This window comes from Natator depressus, chromosome 14 (assembly GCF_965152275.1).
Source record: "Natator depressus isolate rNatDep1 chromosome 14, rNatDep2.hap1, whole genome shotgun sequence".
NCBI lineage: Eukaryota > Metazoa > Chordata > Testudines > Cheloniidae > Natator > Natator depressus.
In genome coordinates this window covers 28,175,229-28,196,474 of record NC_134247.1, presented here as the reverse complement: position 1 = coordinate 28,196,474, position 21,246 = coordinate 28,175,229, and the positions used below count along the sequence as shown (strand labels likewise).

General features: G+C 47.1%; 1 protein-coding gene across 3 annotated transcripts; it reads left to right on the top strand.

The window, feature by feature from the left end:
• Positions 1-413: 413 nt before the first annotated feature.
• On the top strand, positions 414-19,913 carry LOC141999005 (zinc finger protein 621-like). Of its 3 annotated transcripts, none has more exons than XM_074972081.1 (5): positions 414-592; positions 1,665-1,824; positions 7,087-7,200; positions 7,530-7,943; positions 18,220-19,913. In XM_074972081.1, the coding sequence occupies exons 2-5, from the start codon at positions 1,686-1,688 to the stop codon at positions 18,264-18,266; spliced, it is 714 nt and encodes a 237-aa protein (XP_074828182.1). In that variant the 5' UTR covers positions 414-592; positions 1,665-1,685; the 3' UTR covers positions 18,267-19,913. The 3 variants fall into 3 exon arrangements, with proteins under 3 accessions (XP_074828182.1, XP_074828181.1, XP_074828180.1); XM_074972080.1 differs by having other exon boundaries at positions 7,533-7,943; positions 18,689-19,912; XM_074972079.1 differs by having other exon boundaries at positions 18,689-19,912.
• Positions 19,914-21,246: the final 1,333 nt, after the last annotated feature.

Sequence of the window (21,246 nt, the reverse complement as noted above, 5' to 3'; positions counted from 1 at the left end):
CTCCGGGTCTCCTTAAGGGGGAGTCTAAGGATCATGGTTATATCAATTTTTACCTCCTCCCCTCTCCCCCACACAGCAGATGCGGATGAGAAGCAAATAGGGGAGGGTTAATATTACAAGGAGTGGGGACTGCTGCTGGTGGGAATATACAATAAATTACTCCAGGGCTGATGGGCACCTGGTCCTGGGGGTACCCGTAGCTGTGGATGGTTGCAGGTGACACATTTCTCTGCGACTGTGTCTAATTTTTGGCTCAAGGCTCCTGCTATTTTCAGGAAGGAGAGCGGGCTTCTGGCTAGCGTCAGGCAGCGGAGGGGTTAACCTGTGGTCCCAGCCCGCGCTGCTTGTTGCTAAGGGCGGGGAAGTTGCTCTGGATCTTGCAGCTCCGGGGCTGAGCTTCCCGGGTCAGACGCTGCCGCCGCCTCCATCGTGAGCCGGGAGCCGGGGCTGAGCCGCTGCTGCTGCCCAGCGGGGTGTGTGCGGGGAGAGCCCTTCCCCAGCGCCCCTCGGGGCCCAGCCGGGGGGACTTTCTCCGGGGGCTGGAACCAGCCCCGGGCTCTGCCGACACCAGCCCCTGAGCCGGAGCCTGCAGGTGAGGGGAGAGACCGGGGAAAGGGCTGGGCAGGAAAGTGACTCTGCGCTAGAGTGACCAGACAGCAAGTGTGAAAAATTGGGACAGGTGGGGGGGTAATAGGTGCCTATATAAGAAAAAGCCCCAAATATTGGGACTGTCCCTATAAAAATTGGGACATCTGGACACCCTACTCTGCACCAATGGCCCCTCCTCGCCCCAGCTCTGCTCCCGGGGGAGGGGTGGGGGTCTGCGAGTCCCAGAGCTGCTGCCCTCCCTGACCCCCCCCAGGCTCTGCCCCCCTGAGCGCCTGCAGGAGCCGAGCCAGCTCGGGGAGGGAGAGTGAACACCCCCAGGCAGAGGAAGTAAGTAGTGCCACCTTTATTAATAACAGCCCTAGCACAACCCCCCCCAGCCCAAGTTCCAGGTTGTGGGAATGTGCTAATACACGCCAGGGTGGTGGGTTAGAAGCAGTCCAGGCACTTTTGATTAAGGGCAGTGGTACCTCGTTGAGTCTATCTTTAAAAATGAATATGTTGAAAGACTGAAAGGTGACTTTATTACACTGTATAACTAGCATCATGAAGAGAAAATGTGTACTCAAGGGCTCTTTAGTCTTGCAGCTGAAAGCTTAGCATGAACAAGCAGCTGGAAGCTGAAGCTAGAGGTAATCAAATCAGAAATTTGTCACAAATATTTAATCATGAAGGTAATTACCACTGGTAAAAATGACCAAAGGAAGTAGTGGATTTTCCATCTCTTGATGTTTTCAGATCAACACTAGATGAACTTCCCGAAAATCAGGCTTTAGGTACATACTGGGATAATTTAATGGCCTGTGATATACAGGAGGTCAGATTAGATGATCTAATGGTCCCTTCTGACCTTAAAGTCTCTGAATCTATGACTCTTAAATTCTCATCCCACAAATACTCTCGCACATGTTTAATATTAAAGCATCAGAAAGCTGCAAAAAGCAGCCTTTCAACAATATCAATGCTCAAAACTGAACCCCCACGGTGCAAACTGAAGCCTCCCCCGTTGCCCTTCTCATGCGGACAGGCTGGAAAATAATATCCACATTTTGCTCCAGATTGTCCCATCATCCTGGGACATGGCTGCAACGGATCCAATGACCTTCGAGGAGGTGGCTGTGTATTTCTCCGAGGAGGAATGGGCTCTGCTGGACCCGGGTCAGAGAGCCCTCTACAGGGACGTCATGCAGGAGAATTATGAGACTGTGACCTCACTGGGTAAGGATTTCCGTTCCCTTGGTTATTAGACAATTTGGAGTCTCTGAAGCATCTGGGGGCAGAGTGAGGGTTAATGAAGTACTTTATGGTCTGGAAGTGTTCTGTGGGGTATATCACTATAGTAGAAAACAGTGAGGAGAGCTCTTCTTGTGTTTGAGGCATGGCCCTGGATCTCAGGAGAGATGGCTTCAGTTCCAGGCATAACCACAGGCTCAGTGTCTGAGCTCTTCTAACTCACTAAGTCTGTGGCTTTCAAAGGGACTCGGGAGAGCTAGACACAGATGCCCCATTAGGTATGTCTTCACTGCAGTTAGACACTTGGATAATAAAGTGGAGAGTATGCTTATCAAATCTGCGGATAACACCAGACTGGGAGGGATTACAAGCACTTTGGAGGACGGGATTATAATTAAAAATGACCTTGACAAATTGAAGAACTGGTCTGAATTTAACAAGATGAAATTTAGTAACGACAAGTCTCAGGGTAAGCGCACCCCATCTCCCTGTTGGGGCAGGGTAGGCGCTGTTATAGCCCCGCTGCTGAGTTCTCCTGACCACCCTTAGCCTCAGGGTGTTGCAGCCTAATGGCCAGAGCCAATATAAGTGCCCCCTATTTTGGAGGGAGGACTGCATGGCCTGATGGCCAATGGGGAGAAGTGGGCCATCACCTGGGGGTGGGTGGCAGCTGTGGTAAGGGGACCCAGGCCCTCCCTACTCCACTGGGTCCCAGCCCAGGGCCCTGGTGAGTGTGATTGCCACTGAGTCAGTGGGGATCTGACCGAAACATGCTGATTTATTGCTCAGTTCAGCAACTAGACCACTGTGTATTTTCCCTGGGCTACTTCCTACTGTGTGTTCCTGTGGTGTCTGGGTCTCCAGCCTGTGAAGCTCCCAGCCATCCTGCGGTTTCCTGGGTGTCCAGGGGTAGCTGGGTATGTGTCTGGATCCTGGTGGACTTGGCCTCCATTGTCCCAGGCTCCAGTAGCTCCCAGGCGGGAGCCTGCTGCATACATCCTTCCTCTTGGCGGTCAGCCCAGACTGAGCAGGGCTGCTCCCTTTTATACCTGGTTTCTAGCCAGAGCAAGCCCAGCAGGGCTGACAGGGCATGGCTTGCTTGGCCCATAGGATTGAGTTAACCCTTGCAGGCTCAGTGCAGGGCAAGTGCGCCTTGTCACACAAGTGAAGAGTACTCCACGTATGAAGGAAAAAATCAAATGCACAGCTACAAACTGGAGAATAACTGGCTACTCAACAAAACTGAAGAAAAGGAGCTGGTGGTTGTGGTAGATCACAAATTGTATATGAGTGAACAGTGTGATGCAGTCGCTAGAAAGGCTAATATCATTCTGTAGTTTATTTACAAGAGTGTTGTATGTGAGACACAGGAGTTAATTGTTCCGTTTCTCTGCATTGGAAAGGCCTCAGATGGAGTTCTGTGTCCAGTTTTGGGCACTACACTTTGAGGTCTGGTCTACACTACAGACCTGTATCGCTATAACTATGTCACTCGGGTGTGTGAAAAATCCACACCGCTGAGCGATGTCGTTATACTGACCTATCCCCATGTAGATGAGATTATGACATAGCTACTGTCTCTGGGGAAGATGGATTAACTACGCCTATCGGAGAACTCTCTCTCTCATCGACTTGTAGCATTTTAACAAAGATGCTCTAGTGGCTCAGGGTTTTAAGTGTAGATGTGCCCTAAGAAAGATATGGACAAAGTAGACAGAGTCTTGAAGAGAGCAACCAAAATGATACAAGGTTTAGTGACCTATGAGGAAAGATTTTAAAAGAAAAAAAAAGGCATATTCAGCTTTGAGAAAAGAAGACGGGGGGGATCTGATAACTCTTCAGATCCATTAAGGGCTGTCATAAAGGACAGTGACCCGTTATTCTTGATGTCCACTGAAGGTAGGACAAGAAGAAGTGGGTTTAATCTGCAGCAAGGAAGGTTTAGTTTAGATATTAGGAAACACTTTTCAACTGTCAGGCAAGTTCAGCACTGGAACAGGTTCCCAAGAGAGGTTGTGGGATCCCATCACTGGAGGTTTTTAAGAACACGTTGGACAAACACCTGTCAGGGATGGTCTAGGTTTACTCAGCAGAGGAGGATGGGATAGGTGGCCTATCGAGATCCCTTCCAGTCCTTCATTTTATGATTCTACAGTTTCAGCCCAGGTGAGAGGAGAATGGCTGCTTCTCCCCTCTCAGGTCTGTGCTGTAGAGTAGGATGGGGTGGGGGGGAGAGGAGAAGTAAAGAGAGCCAGAGCCAGGCCTGTGTTGCCAGCCAGATGGCTGCCTGCTGGAGTAGAGCTGGTCTAATGGGTGACTGGGAAGGGCAGATTGACCATTGATCAGCCAGGGGATGAGGGCTTAGTATGACCCCATGAGAGGAGACTTTGCTCTCAGTGCGGCACTGGGGGCACATATCTAGTGATCTTCTTTCCTGGACTTGACTGGCATTTCCTGGGTTTATTTCTTCACATCTTCTCTTAGGGAAGTGCCACCTAGAGGCCCCAATAAAGGATCACAGCCCCTATGAGCTGGGCACTACACAGCCACATAGTGAGAGACAGTCCCCACCCCAAAGAGCTCACAGTAACAGGAAGCAATTGTTTCCTGCTCTGGCTTGTGTTGGTGAAAGATATGGGTGAGTTTGCGTGTATGTGGGTGGTGACCGAAGAATCTCTTGGTGCCAACTGGCAGAGGGCCCTGCTCTATATAGGGGTACTGGGATCCTCCTGCGTTCAATAAAAGAATATCATGTATGGTCTCTAATAAAAGCCTGTATGACACTGGTCATTATAACCATTGTGAGATGCATGTACGGAAAATATGTGAGGAGTTATGTCTATACAGTAACTCCTTGCTTAACATTGTAGTTCTCTTTCTGAAAAATGCTACTTTAAGTTAATCAAATTTCCCCATAAGAATTAACGTAAATGGGGGGGATTAGGCTCCAAGGAAACTTTTTTTGCCAGAAAAAAAGACATATACTATACATTTTAAACAAACAATTTAATACTGTACACAGCAATGATATTGTGAAGCTTGGTTGAGGTTGTGGAGTCAGAGGGTAGAAGAGGGTGGGATATTTCCCAGGGAATGCCTTACTGCTAAATGATGAATTAGCACTTGACTGAGCCCTCAAGGGTTAACACATTGTTGTTAATGTAGCCTCACACACTACAAGGCAGCAGGAATGGAGGGAGGGGAGACAGCATGGCAGAGAGAGACAGACACACACTCTGTGTGAGAGAGAGAGAGATGTGCATTGCCCCTTTAAGTACACTGACCCCACTCTAAGTACATTGCCCTTTTAAGTAGATTAGCAAATTGAGGCAGCAGCTGCTGCTGCCAGCAAGCTCCCTCCGTCCTGAGCCCTGCTGTGTCTCCTCCCCCGCCCCCACTCTATGGAGATGGGGGGCAGGAGCGGAGGGAGGGGAATACCCTGACATTAGCACCCTTCTTCTCCTCCTCCCCTCCCCCCCCCCTGCCCCGCAGAGCAAGCAGGAGGCTCCCGGGAGCAGCTCCAAGGCAGAGGGCAGAAGCAGCACATGGCAGTGGTGGGGAGGGACACCTGAACTGCCTGGCAATTGATAGCCTGCTGGGTGGCTGCCGCACAGGGAACTTAGGGGAGCAGGGAGCTGATGGGGGGGCTGCCGGTCCACCCTGGTTCCAAGCCCTCACCAGCTAGCTCCAACAGACTGCTCTTTCTGCAAGCAGTGGACAAAGCAGGCAGCTGCCAAGCAGTGTTATAAGGGAGCATACTTTAAACGCGCATGGTCCCTAATTGATCAGCAACGTAACAACAAAACAACGTTAACCAGGATGACTTTAAGTGAGGAGTTACTGTATATACTAAAAAGAAAAGTTCTCTAGGTCTGTAGTTAAAAATAGGTCACTCAAAGGTAGCATGTCTCGAGACAAACTCCTTCACGTAGGGGTTAGAGATACTTATCTCCACAGGGGGAGGCACTGTATATTGTGTGTCATACAATAGGACTCTATTAGCGTTCTTTGTCAAAGGCTAATGAAGAGTTCGTAGAAGCTTCAGAAAGAAGCTAACCGGACAAAAATAAACAGCCTGAGGTGTACTCAAAGGTCTGTTCTGGTATAGTGAGGGTACAAAGAGACACCCTGGAATCCTTCACCTATGAAGTAAACTCACTTGAGTTTGCTTCATGAAATGGGGATTTCAGTCAGGCTTGGCTGAAAGCACTGGGGAGAGCTTTGTGTGAGGTGATGCTCTTTGGACAGGAGGATAACCTGTTAGTTAAGGTTAGAATTTCATGATATTGTTTTACATGTAACCATTTGTTCCCATCTCCTACACAGATTTTCATTTCAATCTCTATTCTTCCTTAAATAAATCTCATTTTCTTTTATACTTGAACTCACATGCTGTGTGGAATACAGGAGCGGTGGTCTAAGATAAAAACTGGCAAACTCTGGTAAGCTGTTCCATGGGAAACAGAGGAACTGGGAATTCTCTGGGTATCAGTGATCAGGGGCTGGCTACCACAGGGGTATCACTGATGTGACTGGGGCTTCAGGGGCTGGAGCACATCTGTTGTCAACCTGCAAGGCAAAGGTAGGACTGGTGTATCCTAGAGGACACTTGACCGGGTCTTTACCTCATCTCTAGTTTCCTAATTTATCTTGTCCATTGTTAGTAAATGATTCTCCCTCCTCAGGGTGTTCTCCCTCTTATCTTACCTGGCACAGATATTCTGTCTTTTTAGCCTACTGACCTATTGTCTTATCTTATTTAGCAACAATCTGTTTACCTCCCTAATTCTATCCTCCAAGTAATGGGGCCTCCCCCCATGTGTCAATTACTCATGTCAGGACAGGCTTCTGCTACCCAGATAAGACTCCCTCATGCTGGAGGCTGGTGATAACAAGGTGACTCACAGCCCTGGATGTCCTGAGACGCATCATGGGGGCGGGGTGGATTGGCTGAAAACTGGTTATACCCCAGATAGCTAAAGAGTGTAGCAATTCTGCTCAACTCACCATGGGAATAAATTAAGGGCGTTCCTTAGGCAGACTGGATGAACCCTTGCTCCAGATTAGTGTGTCACCATGGGCTATTGTATGATTTATAGCCCTATCTCTCTAGGATGGGTGTGGGGAGAGGAAGGAGCCTCTCTGGACAGGCTATTCAAATCCTGGGTCTGGAACTACTATCAGCCCTGACCTTATGAACAAGATCAACACTTGTTTCCTTCCCCTCCACCCCCATCCCCGATACAGGATTTCCAATTCCCAAGCCTGATGTGATCTCCCGACTGGAACAAGGGGAGGAGCTGTGGGTCCCCAATCTCCAGGGCTATGAGGAAAGGGAGATCCTGAGAGAAGCCCACATAGGTAAGGAAACAGCTAAACTGACTGAGAAACCAGTTCTTGTATCCTCATGGGAGACGTCACTCATAGGTTTTCATCAAGCTTGCCTGACCCTTCAGCCCCTGCCTTCATCTATATTCAGAGGATGTAGAGGAAGGATGAGTCCCCTCCTCTCTCTCCTCTGAGGAAAGGGTTTGAAAGGATAGGGTGGATTCAGCTCCTGATATTTCAATCTCCCCAGCAGTTGTGTGTTTGTTCCCCCATTTTCTCTTCCTCTTTCTGAGGTTTCTTTCCCCTCCCACTCTACCCCGGCACAGGCAATGACTCCTGTCTACATTCTCTCTCTGTCCCAGCAGGTAATGCGACACTGAGTAAGAACAAGGAGAATCCTCAACAGCAAGGTCCTGAGCAGGTGAATTTGCACAACCAGCCAAGGGAGAGAGACAGTAAATCCACTCAGAAGAGAAGAGGGGACAACCAAATCAAAGATATTGCTCAGCAGAGAGTCCCCACAGGAGAGAGACCCTACACATGCAGTGATTGTGGGAAAAGCTTCCGGTGGAGATCAGCCCTTATTACTCACCAGAGAATCCACACAGGAGAAAAACCCTACAAGTGCCCTGACTGTGAAAAAAGCTTCAGACAGATCTCAGCCCTAACCTATCATCAGATAATCCACATGGGAGAGAAACCCTATAACTGCCCCGACTGTGGGAAAAGCTTCAATCAGAGCTCACACCTTATTAAGCATCAAAGAATCCACACTGGTGAGAAACCCTATAACTGCCCCGACTGCAGGAAAAGCTTCAGTCAGAGCTCATACCTCATTATTCACCAGAGAATCCACACAGGGGAGAAACCCTTTAAATGCCCAGAATGTGGGAAAAGCTTCAGTGCAAGCTCAAACCTTGCTGCACATCAGAGAATCCACAAGGGAGAGAAGCCCTATAGGTGCCCCAACTGTGAGAAAAGCTTCAGTCAGAGCTCAGCCCGCACTAATCACCAGAGAATCCACACAGGAGAGAGACCCTACCGATGCAATCAGTGTGAGAACAGGTTTAGTCAGAGCTCAAACCTTATTTCACATCAGAGAATCCACACAGGACACAAACAGTAGAATTGTCCTGGCTAGGGATGGGCCAAGTGAATAATACTTTTGCCAATTCCCCTGAATCTCAGAAGGGTCAGGCCAGGCTGGAGTGGCCATGCAATGAGGACATGCATCAGTTACTAAAGCAGAGAATGAAACCACCTGTTAGGGGGCTTATTCCTTCACCCACTTACTTCCCTGGTCCTTCTCACATGAATGGAGAGCAACAATACCCGAAGTCCAAAAGTGCAAACAATTTGATGTTTATTGGGGTGAACTTCCACCAAGCATGATTCCAGTTTCCTTCCTTAGTGTCCCCCTTCCCAGCTCTGACACCACAGAGCCTTACACCTGTGTCCCTGTTCCCATTCCTGCCCTTAGCCAAACATGATTCCAATTTCCCCACCCCCATTCCCTGTTCCCATTTCCCCCTTTAGCAAAACATGATTCCAATTTCCCCACCCCCATTTCCCCCATCCACCCACCCACTTCCTGATTGACTGCAGACTATACAGTAAAACTTGAGTTCTGCTTAGCTATACCTTAACCAATCATTTTCCTGAAATTTAACTAACCAATCCTAACATATTGTAACATGATTATGTAACCAATTATATCCCACCAGCTTAATTAGTTTACACCCAGCAAAATTAATTATACAGCAGACAGGAACAATCACAGAACCAGACAAAGATTATACAGACAAACAATAGCAAACTGGGAACTATAATGACAAAACAATACAGAAGTGAGGATTTCACATCCCAGCTATTGATAAGTGAGTTCTTGCCAGACAGGATGCTATCAAATTAAGTTTCCTTTTACATTTTCTAGGCACTTCCCTTTCTCTGGAGGTGATAGGCACTGTCAGGACAGGATTGTATTCCTAACAGCCCAATAGCACCTTATTTCAATGTGACTAGTTTGGAATGTGAGGAGGTGACCGGCCGCTTCCCAGCTTATGGCTGCCTCAGCTGCTTAGCCAAAGGCCTTAGCCTAAGAACAGGCCTCAGACTGTCACAGTAAGAGAAGGACCTTACACCGGCAGACAGTGATTTTGATTCTTTCTTTTATACCTCTAACTAGCCAAGTGATAAGAATACACCTAAATGCTTAGCATATAGGTCTTTACAGACAGGCCTGAATATCTATATCCTAACACTCCACCCCTTTTTTTTTTTTTTTTTCTTTTTCTTTGGGATCCTCCTGCCTAAGTATCCCTGGAAAAGCATAGGACATATGGCGATACATTTCCTGATAAGGCCAGGCATCAAGGTGGAAGGTGTCAATATTCCATTTGTCCCACTGCCCCTTATGTAGTATAGTGCCCTGCACCTTCTCTCGTACAGGCATACCACACCTATTCCAATTAGTGTTCCAGACTTCCCATTATAGTGGGCCCGAAAGGTTGGGTCCGGGTTGTCTAGTACACTGCAGGGTTTGGAGGGCTTATTACATTACTTATAGGTTATCTTCATATGCAACGTAACACAAGTACAGTTAACAATACAAAATCCACAGCAACACCGAGTCCTGACCACTGCAGTATGGTCCAACATCCGAGACACCCCCGAGACACTGCCTCTCCTCCTTCGACAGGGTCACGATCTTACGTGTCCAGTTGCTGGTAGTTGCAACAAGCTGCCCCTGCAGGTTTTACTTGCTTTTGTCCATATCATAAGTCCACTGAATGTTCACAGAGAAATGGGATATTGTCCAAACCAGCTTGACCACTTGATATGGAATCAGGCAGTAGGCCCTGGTTTGAATATTCACAGCAATAAGATTCACAGATCCATTTGTGCACCAAAGTCCAGATAGCAGCATGTAGATGTGTGTAGTTTGGTTATGGGCTGGTATAATTGTGCCCCCAGTAATATGTACGTTCCCAGCAAAACACCTTATACACAGTACACCCAATTGTCCACCCCTTGCATAGACCATTGATTCTGCTCCTCCATAGTCATAGGAGAGGGGCACATCCAAACATCTTCTGTTGATTTACACTATTTTACACACTCCTCCATTGATTCCCAGTGAGCTCCTTAATTTTCCCGCTGGCGCCAGCTTGCTTGTAGAGTGTCTGAAAAACAAAAGAAACAATTTCCACCCCCCTAGTGGGGACAGATTATTGCTTAATAATAATAATAATAATTAATAATAATATCACTTTCTTTTACAAATTTCCTTGCTAATTGCAGGAAAAACAGAAGAATTACCTCCAGGCTGTCCTTATTTTGTTCTATAGTCAGGCTAGTGAATTACCCCACTCACTGGTCATTTATGAAATTCATGAGGTGGTGTACCTCAGTTTCCCCTCTTGTACAACAGACCATGTTTGCAATAGTTTCTCTGCTGTACCAAGCTTTAAGTTTATTCTCAGGTAATAGCTGAGACACAGCTTCAGATTTTAGCACAGTACACATCCTGGGAAAATGCACATTCCTTCCATATAATTTAACCTCCATAACATTAGCCATATTAATTTTACACAAGGTGTAACTGCCTCCCCCATGCCCACAGAGTTTTCATGCACACCCACCAAAGCAACAATCTGATCCCCCAGAGCCACCCCAAGGCTCAGTGTTCCCATCACCACCTTCCTGGAACTGAGTTGTGCAGAGGCTGAGGTAAGATTTCCATGTTGTGATGGAATTTGATTATTACTTTTTGAGAAGCTCTGAAAGGCCTCTGTTCTGCTCCTACATTTACGTTGGTGCTAGAAACCTAGAACCCACTTTATCTTGTATACTGTTGTGATGGGATCCCCGGGGTGCAGCCTGGGACTGCTGTGCCCCCTTAACTCCCCAGGTTGGGCTGTCTCTCATGATGCTTTGCTAGTGACCAGCAGCAAACCCCTCCAGGCACTGTTATCACTCAGTACAACTGCATGTGGAGCCCCACACCAAGCTAGATTGCATGAATGCTCCCAGAGTCACTCATGAATCACACAGAGAAAGGCACCAGCCAAATCTCCACCCCAGCTCCCAGCCTTGTACCTCAGGAATATACCATCTTGCAATGCTCAAGATGAGCAGTGCAGAATTATTAATTGGTTCACCACTTCATCGATGGAAAGTGGATATACACCAGCCTTTGTAAACCTGAGCAAACACCCTTACCAAACACTTCAGGCAAACTCACTGGTAAAGGTAAACAGTTAAACAAATTTATTGACTACAAAAGATAGGCAAAAAGTCAGAATGGTTACCAAAACAAAATATATAAGTACACAGTCTAAACTCTCAACCCTATTAGACTGGGCAACATCTAGATTAAGCAGTTTTTCTCACCCCACTGGATAGTACAGTTCATAGTACACAGGTTTCACCCTTGAAACCTGGGCCAGTCCTCTCTGTTGGAGTCTTCAGAGTGTCCTTGTTGCTTGCAGCATAGGTGTGGGAAGGAGAAAGGCCAAGCATGGGGCCCCTGTGTTCTGTTTTATACCCTTAGTCCCATGTGCTTGGAGAACTCAAGTCCAGGCATGCCTGCTGGGCATTGCTGAGTCCCCACTCAAGGTTGAGCAATTCCCTGGTGTGGCTTTGTGCAAGTGAATCATTGAATTATAACTTCACTGCTGGACAATGGCTGGTGATGTCTGTTCAGCATCCAGTTGGGCGTTTGTTACCTCTCTTGTCATTGTCCCTGGAGAGCTAGTATCTGGGTGCCTCCCAAGCCCACAGCATATTTTAGTGATAACCATACAATACAAATCTCATAACTTAATGATATACATATTTAGATAGAACAATGACTTTCAGAAGATCATAACCTTTCCCCTGATACCTTACATAGCATGCTTTATATGCAGGATCACAATTTTATATATAAATGAGGAATATGAGGGTTACAGGGCACTCCCCCAAGGTACAGAATGTCATAACTGCGACTTCTCATTTATTCTTGGTAGTGTCTTAAACCTGGATCCACCATGGGAATTAGGCATTCTGACACCCAGCAGTACAATCATAGAATCATGGAAGTGTAGGACTGGAAGAAACCTCAAGAGGTCATCTAGTCCAATCCCCTGCACCCATGGCAGGACTACGTAATAACTAGACAATCCCCGACAGGTGTTTTTCTAATCTGTTCTTAAAAACCTATAATGATGGAGATTTCACAACCTCCCTAGGCAATTTGTTCCAGTGCTTAAGCACCCTGACAGTTAAGAAGTTTTTCCGAACGTCCAATCTAAACCACTCTTGCTGTAATTTAAGCCCATTGCTTCCTGTCCTATCCACAGAGATTAAGGACAATACTTTTTTCCCCTCCTCCTTGTAATGACCTTTTACTTGAAAACTGTTATATTCCCCTCTATCTTCTCTTCTCCAGACTAAACAAACCCAATGTTGTCAATCTTCCCTCATAGGTCATGTTTTCTAGACCTTTAAACATTTTTGCTGCTTTCCTCTGGACTTTCTCCAATTTGTCCACATCTTTCCTAAAATCTGATGCCCAGAACTGGACACAATACTCCAGCTGAGGCCTAATCAGCAAGGAGTAGAGTGGAAGAATTATTTCTTGTCTTGCTTACAACACTCCTGCTATACATCCCAGAATGATGTAACACTGTTGAGTCATATTTTGCTTGTGATACACTACGACTCCCAGATCGCTTTCTTCAGCACTCCTTCCTAGGCAGTCATTTCCCATTTTGTATGCGTGCAACTGATTGTTCCTTCCTAAGCAGAGTACTTTGCAATTGTCCTTATTGAATTTAATCCTGTTTACTTCAGATCGTTTTTCCAGTTTGTCCAGATCACTTTGAATTTTAATCCTATCATCCAAAGCTCTTGCAACATCTCCCAGCTTGGTATCATCTGCAAACTTCATAAGTGTACATTGTGTAACTTGTAGGCACCTAGCAAATGACAGGAATAATGCTGAGTTAGGGAGATTTGAAATAGGGGGTCTTCTGTGAGTCCCAACTCAGGGGTGAGTAACCTAACCACTGGGCCAAAGGTTATGAGGGTCAGCCTCCTCCTTCCCAGCTCCCATCTTTATTGTATGGAGTCAAGCCTGAGAATGCAATTTAAAAACCTGGTATACTAGCCAGGGAGCTGCCTAAGGTAGCCCATGGGAGATGCCAATGAGAGGGGTGTGTCCTAAGTCCCACCCCTCTTAAGGAGATAGGCACTTAAACCCTGGCTGCTGATTCACAAACTGGACAAGATGCTATTCTGACTATGGAGCTCAGGCTGGTTGGCATTTCCAGAAGCTGCCTATCTCCACACTAAACAACAAGAGGTAGGGTATTCACCCAGGATCACAGAATCAAAGAAGATTAGGAATGGAAGAGACCTCAGGAGGTCATCTAGTCCAACCCCCTGCTCAAAGCAGGACCAACACTAACTGTAACATCCCAGCCAGGGCTTTATGAAGCCAGGCCTTAAAAACTTCTAAGGAAGCAGATTCCACCACCTCCCTAGGTAACCCATTCCAGTGCTTCACCACCCTACTAGTGAAATAGTGTTTCCTAATATCCAACCTAGACCTCCCCAACTGCAACTTGAGACCATTACTCCTCGCTCTGTCATCTGCTACCACTGAGAACAGTCTAGATCCATCCTCTTTGGAACCCCCTTTCAGGTAGTTGAAAGCAGCTATCAAATCCCCCCTCACTCTTCTCCTCTGCAGACTAAACAAGCCCAGTTCCCTCAGCTGCTCCTCATAAATCATGTGCTCCAGCCCCCTAATCATTTTTGTTGCCCTCCTCTGGACTCTCCAATTTTTCCACATCCTTTCTGTAGTGGGGGGCCCAAAACTGGATGCAATACTCCAGATGTGGCCTCACCAGTGCCGAATAGAGGGGAATAATCACTTCCCTCGATCTTCTGGCAGTGCTCCTACTAATGCAGCCCAATATGCCGTTAACCTTCTTGGCAACAAGGGCACACCCCTGACTCATATCCAGCTTCTCATCCACTGTAATCCCAGGTCCTTTTCTGCAGAACTGCTGTTTAGCCAGTTGGTCCCCAGCCTGTAGTGGTGCATGGGATTCTTCAGTCCTAAGTGCAGTTCTCTGCACTTGTCCTTGTTGAACCTCATCAGATTTCTTTTGGCCCAATCCTCCAATTTTTCTAGGTCACTCTGGACTCTATCCCTACCCTCCAGCATATCTACCTCTCCCCCCAGTTTAGTGTCATTTGCGAACTTGCTGAGGATGCAATTCATCCCATCATCCAGATCATTAATGAAGATGTTGAACAAAACCGGCTCCAGGACCGATCACTGGGGCACTCCACTTGATACTGGCTGCCAACTAGACATGAAGCCATTGATCACTACCCGTTGAGCCTGACAATCTATCCAGCTTTCTATCCACCTTATAGTCCATTCATACAATCCATACTTTTTTACACTTGCTGGCAAGAATACTGTATCAAAAGCTTTGCTAAAGTCAAGATATATCACATCCACTGCTTTCCCCATATCCACAGAGCCAGTTATCTCATCATAGAAGGCAATCGGGATGGTCAGGCATGACTTGCCCTTGGTCAATCCATGTAGACTATTCCTGATCACCTTCCTCTCCTCCAAGTGCTTCAAAATGATTTCCTTGAGGACCTGCTCCATGATTTTTCCAGGGACTGAGGTGAGGTTGACCGGTCTGTAGTTTCTCCTTCTCTCTTTTTAAAGATGGGCACTATATTTGCCTTTTTCCAATCATCCGGGACCTGCCCCTGTCGCCATGAGTTTTCAAAGATAATGGCCAATGGCTCTGCAATCACATCAGCCAACTCCCTCAGCACCCTCAGATGCATTAGATCTGGATCTATGGACTTGTGCATGTCCAGCTTTTCTAAATAGTCCTTAACCTGTTCTTTCACCACTGAGGGCTGCTCACCTCTTCCCCATACTGTGTTGCCCAGGACAGCTGCATGGGACCTGACCTTGTCTGTGGGGACTGAGGCAAAAAAGCATTGAGTACTTCAGCTTTTTCCACAATATTTGTCAGTAGGTTGCCTCCCCCATTCAATAAGGTCCCACACTTTCCCTAATCTTTTTCTTGTTGCTAACATACATTTAGAAACCCTTCTTGTTACCCTTCACATCCCTTGCTAGCTGCAACTCCAGTTGTGTTTTGGCTTTCCTGATTACTCCCCTGCATGCTTGAGCAATATTTTTATACTCTTCCCTAGTCATCTGTCCAGGTTTCTGCTTCTTGTAACTTCATTTTTGTGTTTAGGCTCACCGAAGATTTTACTGTTAAGCCAAGCTGATCACCTGCCATATTTGCTATTCTTTCTGCACATCAGGATGGTTTGTTCCTGAACCCTCAAAAAGGCTTCTTTACAATACAGCCAGCTTTCCTGGACTCCTTTCCTTCTCATATTAGCCTCCCAGGGGATCCTGCCCATCACTTCCCTAAGGGAGTCAAAGTCTGCTTTTCTGAAATCCAGGGTCCATATTTTGCTACTCTCCTTTCTTCCTTTTGTGCGGATCCTGAACTCAACCATCTCATGGTCACTGCTGCCCAAGTTGCCACCCACTTCTACTTCCCCTCCCAATTCTTTCCTGTTTGTGAGCAGCAGGTCTAGAGGAGAACGGCCCCGGTTGGTTCCTCCAGTAGTTGCACCAGGAAGTTGTCCCCAACACTCCAAAAACTTCCTGGATTGTCTGAGCACTGCTGTATTGCTCTCCCAGGAGATGTCAGGGTGATTGAAGTCCCGGTTAGAACCACAGGCTGTGTTCTGGAAACTTCACTTAATTGTCCGAAGAAAGCCTCGTCTATCTCATCCTCCTGGTCCGGTGGTCTATAGCACACGCCCACCACGACATCACCTTGTTGCTCTTGCTTCTAAACGTAAACCAAAGACTCTCAACATTCTGTTCTCCAGTTTCATACTGGAGCTCTGAGCAATCATACTGCTCTCTTACATATAGTATGTGGGAGGATGTGGGAAGTCTCCAGTTCGAGCCTCCCCTCTGCCTAATGAGGAGAAGGGATTTGAACAAAGAGTGTGATAATGAGTCTTAAGCCAAGGTGACAAGATCCAGGGCTCAATTCTCTAGCTCCAATGGTGCTTTAAATATTTATTTACAATAGAAGAGTTTCAACAAGAGAGATTGCAGAAGTCCCACAGCAGAATATCTCATGGCTCAGTGGCTATGGTATCCTCGAGAGGCAGCAGATGCCTGTTCAAATCTCTTCTTCTCATCAAATCCGGTGATTTGACCTAGGGGTCTTTCACAAGTCCCAGTCTGCGGACGTACCATAACCACTAGCCTAAAGGTTATGAAGGAGGGCCCCCTCTACCTGGCTGTTTTGTAAGCGTGCATGCCCAGAGGAAGGAACATAGGGCCTAGAGCACTTTCACTGTAAAAACCTAGGTGCTGAGCAAGTTTAGGTGTCTATAGGGTTAGGTGGCAGCCAGGTGGGAATTTTGCAAATCACAGTGGTGCTCAAAAATGGGATTTAGGTACCAGCCTGTGTTAATAACATTGATGCAGAGAGGAACAATGATGGGCTCAGTTAGATCTGGGCTCTGAGTCAGGATGGTGGATTGTTTGTGATTATCTTGCTTCAAATGATGAGGATCTGAGTTTCTCTCTCTCTCTCTAGAAAGGACAAGTGTGTGAAAACAGGCCTCTGTGGGATGAGGAATGTATCTGTAAGGGTTTATTTTACACTGTACAATCTAGCAACTCTAATTTCTGTGGGGGTTCTGATTTTTATTCTCTTTAGTTCCCATGAGTTCATACATCCAGAAGGCTTTACTAGATATCTGAGTTACTGATTTTTACCAGTAGAGTTACACACTTACACTGTCATGGGTCTGCAGTTCTCCATTTGATACATGTATTCACTACACAGTCCAATAGGGAGGAGGTGAATTCCAGGACTAAATTCCACAGAGTTGATGATGTTATTGCATTTAGAATCCAAGTTCATTAAATACATGGTAGTTTTATTGCAATTAGCATGTTGTATTATTTTCAGAAACGGGTACTTAGCAAAAAATATCAAAGTTCACTTCAGACTCGGGACAGTGTAAATACATAGTAATGAATTCCCTGCAATGTAAAATAATTGATCAACTGAGTATGGAAGAAAAGCAACAGTAATAGATTTGATTTTAAAGTTAATTTGCTGCTTATATGAAATACGGGTAAGGATGGGTGAAAAGAAGATCAGAGTCACCAGGCTAGACAGGAAATCCAGATAGCTTACCTGGAATTGGAGTATGATAGGATCACTGACTTTAGGCCAAGTTTACATTGTTAAGTTTTTTCTTGTATACATTTTTCTGCTGTAACTATACAGATGTAAATATAGTAAAAAACGAGTGTCCACACTGCTTTGTTCATGCTGGCTTAAACAACTTCCCTAATGAATCATTGCATATGCACAGCTCTGTGCTTTTTCCAAATAAGTTCACAGCATTCTAGACAGTTATTCCTGGAAGCAATGTTCCATAGCAGAGCTATATGCATTCTGGGAGTTTTCACATGGTTGCATTGTGGGATACCTTCCAGAATCTACTGGAATTCTGGTACTTCAGCTAAAATTTACATACTCCCATGGTCCAGCTCCTGAGAATCCATAATTCTTTTTAGAGAAACCAGTTCTAGTTTCCAACTGCTGCCAGGCAGCATGAAGGAAACATTGCTAAGGGTATGTTCACGCTACGAAATTAGGTTGATATTATAGAAGTCAATGTTTAGAAATTGATTTTATACAGTCGATTGCATATGTCCACACTAAGTGCATTAAGTTGGTGGAGTGCGTCCTCACTACCATGGCTAGCATCGACTTACGGAGCAGTGCACTGTCGGTAGCTATCCCACAGTTCCCGCAGTCTCCGCCACCCATTGGAATTCTGGGTTAAGCTCCCAATGCTTGATGGGGCAAAAACATTGTCGTGGGTGGTTTTGGGTACCTGTTATCAGTCGCTCTCCCTCCATGAAAGCAACAGCACACAATTGTTTCATGCCTTTTTTCTGCGCAGACACCATACCACGGCAAGCGTGCAGCCCACTCAGCTCAGCTCACTGACACTGCTGCTGTTGTGTCCTGGGTGCTGCTGTCAGCAGACGGTGCAGTAGGACTGCTAACCGTCGTCATCCATCACTTCCACTGCAACTCTGCTCTGCTGCTATTGTCTCAATAGCAAATTTCTCCATGTTGTCTGTCATGGGCTCCTGGGTATGTGTGTTCTTCCTTGGGAAATGTGCACGGTGCTAACTGTCATCCTCCACCGCTTCCGCTGCAACTCTGCTCTCCTGCTTTCGTGAATCCATCTCACACTTCCTCTCGTCGTTCTCTATAAATATCTATTCTCATGGCATCTGTCTTTAGCCACCACTTCCACTGCAACTCTGCTCTCCTGCAGACGACATACCACAGCAAGCATGGAGCCTGCTCAGATCACTGTGGCAATTATGAGCATTATAAACACCTCACACATTATCCTGCAGTATGTGCAGAACCAGAACCTGCAAAAGAAGGCGAGGACGCAATGGCAGCGTGGTGACAAGAGTGATGAGGACATGGACACAGACTTCTCTCAAATCATGGGCCCTGGCAATTTGGACATCCTGGTGGCAGTGGGGCAGGTTCGAGCTGTGGAACGCCGATTCTGGGCCTGGGAAACAAGCACAGACTGGTGGGACCACATAGCGTTGCAGGTCTGGGATGATTCCCAGTGGCTACGAAACTTTTGCATGCGTAAGGGTACTTCCATGGAACTTTGTGACTTGCTTTTCCCTGCCCTGAAGTGCAAGAATACCAAGATGAGAGCAGCCCTCATGGTTCACAAGCGAGTGGCGATAGCCCTCTGGAAGCTTGCAATGCCAGACAGCTACAGGTCAATCGGGAATCAATTTGGAATGGGCAAATCTACTGTGGGGGCTGCTGTGAGCCAAGTAGCCAACGCAATCGCTGAGCTGCTGCTATCAAGGGTAGTGACTCTGGGAAATGTGCAGGTCATAGTGGATGGCTTTGCTGAAATGGGGTTCCCTAACTGTGGTGGGGTGATAGACGGAACGCATATCCCTATCTTGGGACCGGACCACCTTGGCAGCCAGTACATAAACCGCAAAGGGTACTTTTCAATGGTGCTGCAAGCACTGGTGGATCACAAGGGACGTTTCACCGACATCAACGTGGGATGGCCTGGAAAGGTGCAGGACTCTTGCATCTTCAGGAACTCTGGTCTGTTTGAACAGCTGCAGGAAGGGATTTACTTCCCAGACCAGAAAATAACAGTTAGGAATGTTGAAATGCCTATAGTTATCCTCGGGGACCCAGCCTACCCCTTAATGCCCTGGCTCATGAAGCCATACACAGGCACCCTGGACAGTAGTCAGGAGAAGTTCAACTATAGGCTGAGCAAGTGCAGAATGGTGGTAGAATGTGCATTTGGACATTTAAAAGCGCACTGGCGCAGTTTACTTACTCGGTTAGACCTCAGTGAAACCAATATTCCCATTATTAGTGCTGCTTGCTGTGTGCTCCACAATATCTGCGAGAGTAAGGGGGAGACATTTATGGCGGGGTGGGAGGTTGAGGAAAATCGCCTGGCCACTGATTACGCGCAGCCAGACACCAGGGTGGTTAGAAGAGCACAGCTGGGCACGCTGCGCATCAGGGAAGCTTTGAAAACCAGTTTCATGACTGGTCAGGCTATGGTGTGACAGTTCTGTTTGTTTCTCCTTGATGAAAACCCACCCCCTTGTTTGACTCTACTTCCCTGCAAGCCAACCACCCTCCCCTCTTCAATCACTACTTGCAGAAGCAATAAAGTCATTGTTGTTTCAAAATAATGCTTTCTTTATTAATTCATCACACAAATGGGGGGATAACTGCCAAGGTAGCCTGGGAGGGGTGGGGGAAGAGGAAAGCACCAGGTGGGGTTGGGGAGGAGGGAAGGACAAGGCCACACTGCACTTCAAAACTTATTGAATACCAGCCTTCCGTTGCTTGGGCAGTCCTCTGTGGTGGAGTGGTTGGGTGCCCGGAGGGCCCCCCTCCCGCGTTCTTGGGCATCTGGGTGAGGAGGCTATGGAACTGGGGGAAGAGGTGGGGCGGTTACACAGGGGCTGCAGTGGCAGTCTGTGCTCCTGCTTTCTTTCCTGCAGCTCCACCAGACACCGGAGCATATCAGTTTGATCCCCCAGTAGCCTCAGCATTGCATCCTGCCTCCTCTCATCGCGCTGTTGCCACCTCATCTTGCTCCCGCCACCTCTCATCTTGCTCATCCCTCCTGTCCTCGCGTTCATTTTCTGCTTTCCTGGACTCTGCCATTGTTTGCCTCCATGCATTCTGCTGAGCTCTTTCAGTGCGGGAGGACTGCATGAGCTCAGAGAACATTTCATTGCGAGTGCGGTTTTTTCGCCTTCTTATCTGCGCTAGCCTCTGGGATGGAGATGATAGGGGGAGTGTTGAAACATTTGCAGCTGCAGGAGGAAAAAAAAGGGAGAGTAGTATTTAAAAAGATACATTTTAGAGAACAATGGGTAGACTCTTTCATGGTGAACCAAGCTGTTAACATTACATAGCACATTGCTTTCGGTACAAGGTTGCACTTTGCCTCTTATATTGAGGGCCTGCCGATTCGGTGTGAGAGATCACACACACAGGGCCGGGCAACAGAATTCGGCTTGCAGGCAGCCATGGTAAGCCACAGTCTTTCGGCTTCTTCAACCTTCATAACATGTGGGAATGGTTTCAAACAGCAGCACCCTCCTTTCCCATACCAAGCAAAGCCCTTTGTGTTGGCCATTTAAAAGGAGAGGCTGTGGTTTTCGGGTTAAGGTGCAGCACAAACCCAACTAACCCCCCCAGCAATTCTCTGGGATGATTGCTTCACCCCTCCCCTCCCCGTGTGGCTAGTATCAGGGATGATCCCTGCCAGCCAAACGCGAACAGCTCAGCTCAGCTCAGCATGAACAGGCCCCCCCACTGCGTGGCTTACAGCGGGGATGATTTCTTTTCAGCCACAGGCAAACAGCCCAGCAGGAACAGCTACCTCTGA

What these genes read in the sequence shown, in the direction of transcription:
- LOC141999005 (XM_074972079.1), top strand. Translation starts at nt 1,686, where the DNA reads ATGGCTGCAACGGATCCAATGACCTTCGAGGAGGTGGCTGTGTATTTC. An exon ending in TGAGACTGTGACCTCACTGG is followed by an intron (nt 1,825 to 7,086) that starts GTAAGGATTTCC and finishes TCCCCGATACAG; the next exon opens with GATTTCCAATTCCCAAGCCT. An exon ending in CCTGAGAGAAGCCCACATAG is followed by an intron (nt 7,201 to 7,529) that starts GTAAGGAAACAG and finishes TCTCTGTCCCAG; the next exon opens with CAGGTAATGCGACACTGAGT.